The following is a 9305-nucleotide window of genomic DNA, read 5'->3' as shown; positions in this document are numbered from 1 at the left end:
CTCAAAAAAAAAAAAAAAAATACCAAAATTATTTTCTTTTTTTTTGAGACAGAGTCTCTCATTGTCACCCTCAGTAGAGTGCTGTAGCATCATAGCTCACAGCACCCTCAAACTCTTGGGCTTAAGCAATTCTCTTGCCTCAGCCTCCCAAGTAGCTGGAACTACAGACGCCCACCAAAACGCTGGGCTATTTTTTAGAGATGAAGTCTTGCTCTGGCTCAGGCTGGTCTCAAACCTGTGAGCTCAGGCAATCCATCTTCCTCGGCCTCCCAGAGGGATGGGATTACAGGCATGAGTCACCGTACCTGGCCCCTAAAATTATTTAATTTAATTTATTTTTTTATTTGAGACAGAGTCTCACTGTGTCACCCTCAGTATAGTGCTGTGGCATCACAGCTCACAGCAACCTCAAACTCTTGGGCTTAAGCAATTATCTGCCTCAGCCTCCCAAGTAGCTGGGACTACAGGCGCCTGCCACAATACCTGGCTATTTTTATTTCTTTATTTTTTTTGCAGTTTTTGTCCAGAGCCAGGTTTGAACCTACCACCTCCAGTATATGGGGCCGGTGCCCTACTCCTTTGAGACACAGACACCACCCAATGCCTGGCTATTTTTTTTGTTGCAGCTGTCATCGTTGCCCAGCTGCCAGGGCCAGGTTTGAACCTGCCAGCCTAGGTGTAGCCTGCCACCCACTGAGCTACAGGTGCCACCCCTAAAATTAATTTTAAATACTAGTTGGGAACCAGAATAAATTATATCCTCCTGTAGAAATCCTCGCAAACACACAAAAACAAGTAGATAAATTTATAACAGCAAAGTAGATGTCACTAAAGAGAGAATTAGTGATTTTAAAAAAAAGAACAAAGATAGCCATAATGTGTTACAGAAACAATAAGAAATACAGATAGAAAACATATGAGAGGTGGGGTGGGGAGGGAAAGGCATTTAAAAAAAATATATGAGGATGGAAGCTCCAACATAAGTTAATTGGAGTTCAAGAAAGAAAGTAGGAGACCTTGTTTAACGAGATAACGGTAGTTAATTTTTTAGAACTGATAAAAGATACCAAGACACAGATGCATAATGCCCAATGATTCCCAAGTGGAATAGACAAGAAGGACCGACTCCTGGCCCTGCTGTGGCTGGGCCTCCTGGGGGTCTTCCTCCTTCTCACTCACCTCATGTTTACATGTACAGCTTCAGGGCAGGGCCAGGCACAAGACTTCAGTCCCAGGACAGACTTTTCCTCCTCAGTCTTATTTCTCCACAACCTATACCCCGCCACCACGCTGTACAGCAAGAAGATGGGTAAAACAAAAGCTTTCAAGGTAGAGTGACCATTGGTAACTATCTTAAAGTAAACACATATTTCCTCCTTTCCTGGGTTGCAAACTAATCTAGCTGGCTCATACAATACCCTTAAAAAGTTTCACCTCATTGCCAAACATACATAACTCATCTTCATGAAAGTCCTATGGTCCAGGCCAGGCATGGGAGCTCACAGGTATAATCCCAGCATTCTGGAAGGCCAACATGGGTGGATCCCTTGAGCTCAGGAGTTAGAGACCAGCCTGAGCAAGAGAGAGACCCCCATCTTTACTAAAAATAGAAAAATGACCTAGGTGTTGTGGAGAACACCTATAGTCCCAGCTACTTGGGAAGCTGAGATAGGAGGATCACTTGAACTCAGGAGTTTAAGGTTGCTGCGAGCTGGGAAGCCATGGCACTCTACCCAGGGCAACAGAGAAAGACTCCATCTTGGAAAAAAAAAGTCCAGTGATCCAGCTTCTCTTGAAAAGTCAAAAGTCCTGGTGACACGAAGCCTGTGTTTCAGCAGGGCAGAATGGAAGGGGCCAGGCCACTTCTCCATGTCCTGCTGGCCTCCCATCATCAGCAGAGTGGGTCAGAGAGAATGAGGGAGGCGCCTTAGCCAGCAGAACAATCTTGGGCTTCCTGGAGCCTGGATAGCAGCTTGTCCCCATTTCCAGAGAATTGACACCACTGGAGGAGGCCTCCCTGCAGAACCAGAAGCTGAAGGCTGCATATGAGGCCCGGATGGCCCGTCTGGACCCAAGCCAGGCCATGCAGAAGACATCCCTAGTGAGTGGGACCCAGGGACGGGCTGGGGTTGGTGTAAGCAAAGGGTGACGGTTGTGGAGTACTCCTCACTCTCTACTTCCTCCCCTAGACCCTGTCTTTGCAGAGGCAGGTGATGGAGAACCTGGTGATCGCCAAAGCCCGGGAGGAGACAGCATCCTTTCTGGCCGTCCTGGTGGGCCCTGAGCTAAGGGCAGAGTGGGCGATGTGGGGGAGCAGAGGTGCCAGGGTCGGGTGTGGCTTGATAATTCTTCACGCCTGAGTGGGTCATGTCCTCAGAGCCTGGTCCCCTCCCCCGCTGTAGCTACCAGGCCCTCCTCTGGCTCTTGCTGTCCCGGCCTCTCAGCCAGTTGTCCCCTGGCCCTCCCCAGCACCGGCCTGAGCCTCCCCAAGAAGCCGCCGCCAAGTAGCTGCCCGTCCTTCCAGCCCTACTCGCCCACCAGACTGTACCTCTGGAGGGGAGCGGGAGCCTCAGCCGCCTGCTGCACCCTTGTGTTGCACGGCTCCGGGACGTCCCGGATGCTCGGGGCAGCGAAGCGGATGAGGGACGGGGAAGGGGCGGAGGCCGGCCCAGGTCTGACACTGCGGCCCCTTGACTCTGCCGCCCCAGCTCCAGCGGAAGATGGAGGAGCGTCGGCTGCGGCTCCAAGAGGCTGCCAACAGGTGCGCCTCCTGCCGCCTCCCGGGCAGCGGGGGAGGGCTCGTAAGGGTCTCCAGCGCCCGCAGGTCCAGCTCTGGGGTCCAGCCTCGTCCTTGATCCCCAGGAGGTTCTGCAGTCAGGTCGCTCTGACTCCGGAGGAGCGGGAGCAGCGGGCCCTCTATGCGGCCATCCTGGAGTACGAACAAGACCACGTGAGTCCGGGGATACCGCTGGCGGAGGCGGGGCTGGGGCGGGGCTCCAGCGAGGCGAGGGCTAGGCGAAGCCCAGGGTGTGAGGGGCTTTCTTGGCGGAAGGGTCTCGGTACCGGGCAGAGCCAAGGTTCAGCTGGTCTGCTTGTGTTGCGTTCCTTGCACCCCAAAGACACTTCGCCCTGGGGCCCACCTCGCACGAGATTAGGAGCGTCCCATCGTGGGAGACCCAGGGTGCTTTCCTCCAAGGTGCTCTGTACTGCAGGACTGGCCAAAGCACTGGAGGGCCAAGCTCAAGAGAAGCCCAGGGGACCTGTCGCTGGTGACTAGCCTGGTCTCGCACCTCCTCAGGTACCCTTGAGCCTTCAGGCGCCTTTCTGATTTGGCCCCACCGACCCCTGTGCAGGCCTTGGGCTCCTGTCCCTGTCTGTTGCTGGATGCTGTGCAAGAGGGGTTAGAAAGCAAGGAGCATAATCAGAAAATCTGGAGAGGTTGCTGCTGCCCCACCAGGCTGCCCAAGGTCTCAGGGTCCCTGTGGGGATCTCAGCTCCCCTTTGCTGATGGTTCCCTTGGCTTCCCTCATCTCTCCAGATGGGGTGAGTCAGATTTTATTTGTGAAGTTCCCTGACAGGAAATAATCCAGGAATCACTTCCCTGAAACCTTTGATGGTGTGACTTGGTAGACAGGTGTCACAGGTGAGGGCCCAAAGCTCAGATGGGTGAGGTCAGTGACAGGCTGGGGCCAGCTGGCATTCTGCTGCTTCTTCTCATTATGAAGGGTGGCCTTATGATCTCTGCTAAGGCACCAGAATGGTGTGGCACTGCCTCTTCTGACGGTGCAGCATTTCCCGAACAGCCCACTTCTCTCCTTACAGACTTCCAGATCACCCAATCTCACAGCTCCTGAAGAAGCTCCAGTGTGCTGTGTATAGCACGCTGTACCCTGTTGTGAGCAGGGCCTCTGCCAGCACTGCGTCTGCCCCAGGCTGCTGCTCCCTGCCCCCTGACACTGACCGGCTGCTGGCTCCCGGAAGCCGCAAGCTCCGGTCCTCACAGAGCCTGTACTGTGTGCTATCCCCCTCAGAGGCCAGCACAACTCTTCAGCCCCAGAACAGCTGCTCTGCAGCCCCCACTACACCCCCTCTATACCCTGACCCCCTGGACAGAGGAACAGAAGGCAGCCCCGGGGGACCACATTCACCCCTGGTGGATGCCTCTTCCTATCTGCCAGACAAAGACAGCTCCTTTGAGGACCTGGAACAATTTTTGGCTACGTCTGAGAGGTGGGGCCAGGGCCTTGGGGGGCAGCCTGAGCCAAGCAAGATCCCAGGGCTACAGCAGGATCCCCTGCTGGAGCAGCTGAAGAGTGCTGTGAAGGACATACACAATGCCATCGGTGAGCCCTCCCATAGGACAGGCAGTGGGGGAGTAGCTCTGTTAGCAGCTTACCAGAGCCCTGGGATGGGCCTGGGATAGAGGCCTTCCCTGGAGGCAGCCACATCAGCCCTGACTTGCAGCTCTGTCCACCCTCCCCTGGGGCCAAGCATTCTGCCCAGCAGAGCAGGCACTGGCCCTGCCCCAGGTCTTCAGAGAGCAGGTGCAAGAGATATGTGAGTCTAGGGTCTCCCTCAGTCTGCACTATTTTCTCACTGGGCTGCCCAGGGAGGAGGGAGATATGGCCCATTTACCCCTTACTCTTTATCCTGCCCAGTTGAGTCTTCTGGTTGGGGAAGAGTCTGCCTGTCAGACCCTCTGGTCAGCAGGTGGTCCTGGCTATCTCTTTGGGTCTGATGCACTATATCTCAATCTAAGGAGACTATTGAGTATATGCAGCCTGGTGGTATCAAGAGACTCAACTCTCAGCTGCTCTTAATTTGGAAATAGTATGTGTGGATCCTCTCCTGTGCAAGTCCTTTCTAGGAATGAAAGGTTTTCTAAGGGCCAGTGAGGGAGGCTCAGCAGCCAGGGTCTGCTTTCTCACTGTCCTGCCCACATTCTGAGGGACTTGGGAGGCCAGCTCAGAGAGGGATGACACTGCGGCCTACAGGTGCTAGCCAGGGATGTTCCATTGTGATGTCCCCTCTCTGTTTCTGGCAGACAGGCTGCTTTCCCTCACACTCCTGGCCTTCGAGAGCCTGAATACAGCTGCCTCCAAGGACCGCTGCTTGGCATGCATCGAGGAGCCCTTCTTCTCCCCACTATGGCCTCTGTTGTTGGCCGTGTACAGGTATGGCCCCACTGTGTAGCTGCCATGAGTCCAGCTCCCATCCCGCAGGGCCTGCCCTGACCACTCAGGCACTGTCTGCTCTCTTCTTAATCACTGAGGGGTTTTTTTGGTACTTTTGGCCAGGGCTTTGCTCTGAGACCATCCTTGGGGGTCTCTAGTTTATAGGTAGGGCCATGTCCACCTCCCATAACTAGGGTCTCAGGAACAGTCAGGACATTTGTTTGGGGTGTGTGGCCAGTTTTCTCTAGGACTGAGCACCAAGGGCCTCCAGCCACAGCCCTGCCTTTCCCTGGGGCAGGGTCCCTGGGCAGCTGAGCCTGGCCTCTCTCTGCATAGGAGTATACACCACACACGGGAGGCTGCCCTGGGCAGGATCATGGAGCTCTACAGGAATGCTCCCCCCACAGCTGTTGGCATCCCCACCAAGCTGCTCCCACAGGACGCTGAGGCTAAAGGAGCCACCTCCTACCCATACTGTGCCGCTACCCAGGAGCTGGGTCTCCTGGTGCTGGAGAGTTGCCCTCAAAGGAAGCTGGAATGCATTGGTAAGACTAGAGCCTATGGCTGTACATCTATGCTCCAGACCTGTCTCTTGCCAGATGTGAGATGGGGTGTGAGCAGTGAGAGCAGTGCCCACAGGGCTCACCCCACTCTGCCCAGCCTGCACATGAGGCGGCCTGGGGGCAGTGCCAGGGAGTGTGGGCAGCCTTCCCATCCTCACCTGGTCCTCCGCTGCACCTCTCTGCAGTGCGGGCCCTGCGGATCATCTGTGTCTGTGCAGAAGACTACTGCCATGCTCAGGAGGCCACCCCAGAGACCGGACCCCACCTTATGGCTGCAGCTGCCATGTGAGTCCCAGGAGGGCTGGGGGCTACCCTAGGAGAGCACCAGGAGAGGAGGCCTCCTGCCTGAGTGGCCTGGTGGGGAACAGAACTCTCCCCTGCCCTAGCATGTGGTATCTCCTGAGCTGGGAAAACAAGCCCATTTCCACTGAGAACCAGGGCTCAGCAAAGGCTGGGGCAGGGCTGTTCACACTGTGCCCTTGGGGCTGAGTCAGGGCTTCTAGGGGTCAGGAACCCCACAACTAATATGCTAGAATTTGGGGTTGCTCTTCCCAGAAACATGTGCTCAGACCCTCAGTTTCACATTTGGGGACAAGCAGGCTATGGGCTCCTAACAAAGGGCTGCTCCCACACAGCCTCCCAGCCAAAGGGGTGTCCTAGCATGTCTCTGGTACCCTTTCCCCTAAGGGGCAGGCAGATCTTCCCCACCTGAGTTCTGCAGATCTTCCCCACCTGAGTTCTGCAGCCCTTGGGTTTGGTGATGCCCAACCTACCTCAATCTCCCCTGGACTCAGCTGTGGCCACACCTCCTGACCTGGCCCTGGTGTCCACCTGAAGCCAGTGTCCCCTCAGGTCCCATATATACTTTGCCTCCTGCAACCCTATCCCAGGAACCAGGCTCAGCCCTGAGCACACATGTTCTGGCAGCCTGGTGGGGCTGTGGCACTTGTCCTGTACCCAGGGCCTACAGGTGATGGGCTAGGAGGTCAGCAGGGAAGACAACCAAGAGCAAAGAACTTGCTCCCCATCCACCCAGGGCAAGGCCACTGGGCCCTCAGCAACAGGATCTGGTGGGAGGGGGCTGGGCTCCTGTATAGGTCATGGGTCACTGTAGGCAGAGGAGTACCAGACACAGTCCCATGTTGATCCATCGGTGCAGCCACTGGGGTCATGTGTCTCTTCAGGTGTAGCAGATGGGTGGACCTGATAGAAGGTGCTGTCCCCCATCTTACAGGCCCATTAGCTCTCTGACCCCCACAGTTCCCAGAGGCTGCTGCCCTGTGAGGTTGAGTGCCCTGTGGGGCCTCACTGCTCCTTAGTCCTGCATTGGGTCCAGGGCAGCCACTGTGCCACACCAGTGACACCTACTCTCAGCTTGTTCCTGCCCAGAACCCAGTATAGAGGCCCTTGAGGGACTGGAGGGGAGCCTGCAGGGCATGAGTAACCACGATCTTGCCTTCTAGGCTCTCAAGTCTGTGAGATTGAGCTCCATTGGGGGGTGATGGTGTAGGCTGGAGGGGCCAGGGACTACCTGGGCCCAGCCCTGGCTCTTCAGCACAGAAAGTGGGGCAGAAGGCACAGAGAGGGCAGCTGGCCTGGCAGGACCACTCCAGGGGCCACCAGGCCTGGGGAGTGAGTGGGCCTTGCCCACGCACGAGCTCTATGCCTTGCCTAGCAGTGGTGCTGACGACCTGCTCCCCATCCTGTCCTTCGTTGTGCTGAAGAGCGGCCTTCCCCAGCTGGTGTCGGAGTGTGCAGCCCTGGAAGAGTTCATCCATGAGGGGTAGTAGCCTGCCAGAGGCAGGACAGGGCAGGCTCACCTGCCAAGGGACCCTTCCCCAACCCTACCCCAGCATCCACACCTGTCACACACCAGCCTTGGGCCTCCCACTCCACCTATACGTAGGCCACCCCCGGCCAACATGTCCCACAGCTCAGCCTGCACTGTCCTAAGGCAAAAGCACAGAGGCTGTCCCTAAGCATCTACCTGGGGAGGGGGCTGAACAGAATGGGCAAGAAAGGCCTCCCCAGCCCAGCCTCCCTCACAGCACCACCTGGGAGGTAGCTTGGGGCTCAAGTCCTCCCCTCGGGAGGGCAGCAACTGTCTTCTGGAGTGCTGGGTGTTCTCTGTCCCCTCCAGATGATGTGTGCTGCCTATGTCCACACAGGTACCTGATTGGAGAGGAAGGTTACTGCCTCACATCGTTGCAGAGTGCCCTCAGCTACGTGGAGCTGCTGCCCCGGGGGGCCCTGAGCAAGTAGCAGAGGCTGAACCCAGGCTTCCAGGACCACAGGACCCACTGAAGACAGTCTGGAAATTCACACTGCCCTGCATACCTGGCACTGGGCCTGGAGAGCACATCAGCTCTCCAGCCCTTATCCCTTCATCACCCCTCATCTGCCCCAAGGAGTATGTGTGGCACCTCTACTCCCAGGAAAGGCTGAGAGGCCCCATCAAGGGGACCTGAGCTGAGAGATCCCTGGGCCTCAGCGCACTCTCATAGACACTCAGGCAGCTCCTGGGGGCCATTAGAGCAAAGAGGCGGCTGCTAGCCAGCCCACAGCAGCAGCAGCATCTGGTTTCTCTCCGGTCAGGTCCCATCTCCTGTGGTCCCATCCTCTATGACCGTTAAAGCTCCTCTGAGCCAGCTTCTTGTCTGAGTTAAGACAAGACTCTACTTGACTTCAGAAGTCTGGGGCACAGGTGGTGTGAGACTGCTGTTCACCCACTGGGCAGGTACTGTTCTGGTGCCCAGTGGGCCAGCCATTTGGGGCCCTGAGCTGCCCCTCATTCATCATGGCAGGTAGGCAGAGAACATTCTGGGATTCCCAGACAACCCCACCCTGTATGTCCTCTCCTAGGTCAGTGTGAACTGAGGCTCAGTGCCTGTTACATGCCCACTGATGGTCACCAACCCAGCCTGAAATAAAGAGGTCATTGCTATCTCACTTGACATAGCTGCTCAGCCCCCACCCTGCTGCCCACCATAGACCACTGAGGATAGGCAGTGAGGAGCCACAGCCCACCCCAAAGTACCTACCTCCTTCCCTAGAGCCTCCACATGGGAGCAGGACCCTCCTGGGGCTACAGCAGGCCAAACAAGACAGCCCTGCAGGGTACCAGCGGGCTGGGTGGAGTTGGGATCAGATATCATCATTGAGGACATGTCTCTCCGGAGTCACAGTCATTCTGTACATGGGAACACAAAAGGGCCCCATGATGGACATGTATGGCCTCTGGAGAAGGGAGGAGATGGCTAAGCACGGGTATCCTCTGCCAGGGAGGAAAGGACCTTCTGTTCCTCCACAGTTAAGGGGGACCCCCGGCCCCAGGTTCCACCAAGAGCTGGTTATGGTGGGTGTTTGGCTTCCTCAGGGAAAGGGCTACAAAACAGTAACAGCAAGGCCAGGTGAGGTGGCTCACACCTATAATCCTAGGACTTCAGGAGGCTGAGGTGGGTAGATCACCCGAACTCAAAGGTTCAAGACCAGCCTGAGCCAGAGTGAAACCTCCTCTCTTAAAAAAATGCCAAGGGTTGTGATGGGCACCTGTAGTCCCAGCTACTTG

The 9305-nt window shown here is 56.3% G+C and overlaps 1 protein-coding gene across 3 annotated transcripts in view; it reads left to right on the top strand.

The window, feature by feature from the left end:
• Window positions 1-8686, top strand: part of VPS9D1 (VPS9 domain containing 1) — a 14832-nt gene extending 6146 nt beyond the window's left edge. The window contains exons 5-15 of one of the 3 annotated variants that reach the window (XM_003800812.3): window positions 1990-2101; window positions 2190-2252; window positions 2709-2761; window positions 2863-2950; window positions 3213-3298; window positions 3823-4343; window positions 5045-5174; window positions 5511-5719; window positions 5923-6022; window positions 7416-7520; window positions 7906-8686. In XM_003800812.3, coding sequence (XP_003800860.1) covers window positions 1990-2101; window positions 2190-2252; window positions 2709-2761; window positions 2863-2950; window positions 3213-3298; window positions 3823-4343; window positions 5045-5174; window positions 5511-5719; window positions 5923-6022; window positions 7416-7520; window positions 7906-7999 — 1561 coding nt within the window. In that variant the 3' untranslated portion in view covers window positions 8000-8686. Of the gene's footprint in view, window positions 1-1989; window positions 2102-2189; window positions 2274-2708; window positions 2762-2862; window positions 2951-3212; window positions 3299-3822; window positions 4344-5044; window positions 5175-5510; window positions 5720-5922; window positions 6023-7412; window positions 7521-7905 lie in introns of all 3 variants that reach the window. The other 2 variants (XM_012812039.2, XM_023507495.1) reach the window with 2 other exon arrangements.
• Window positions 8687-9305: the final 619 nt, after the last annotated feature.

The sequence above is a fragment of the Otolemur garnettii genome, unplaced genomic scaffold (genome assembly GCF_000181295.1).
Source record: "Otolemur garnettii isolate 467f Iridium unplaced genomic scaffold, OtoGar3 scaffold00185, whole genome shotgun sequence".
NCBI classification, from domain to species: Eukaryota; Metazoa; Chordata; class Mammalia; order Primates; family Galagidae; genus Otolemur; species Otolemur garnettii.
The sequence above is the reverse complement of the archived record's forward strand: the minus strand, read 5'-3'. Positions and strand labels throughout refer to the sequence as shown.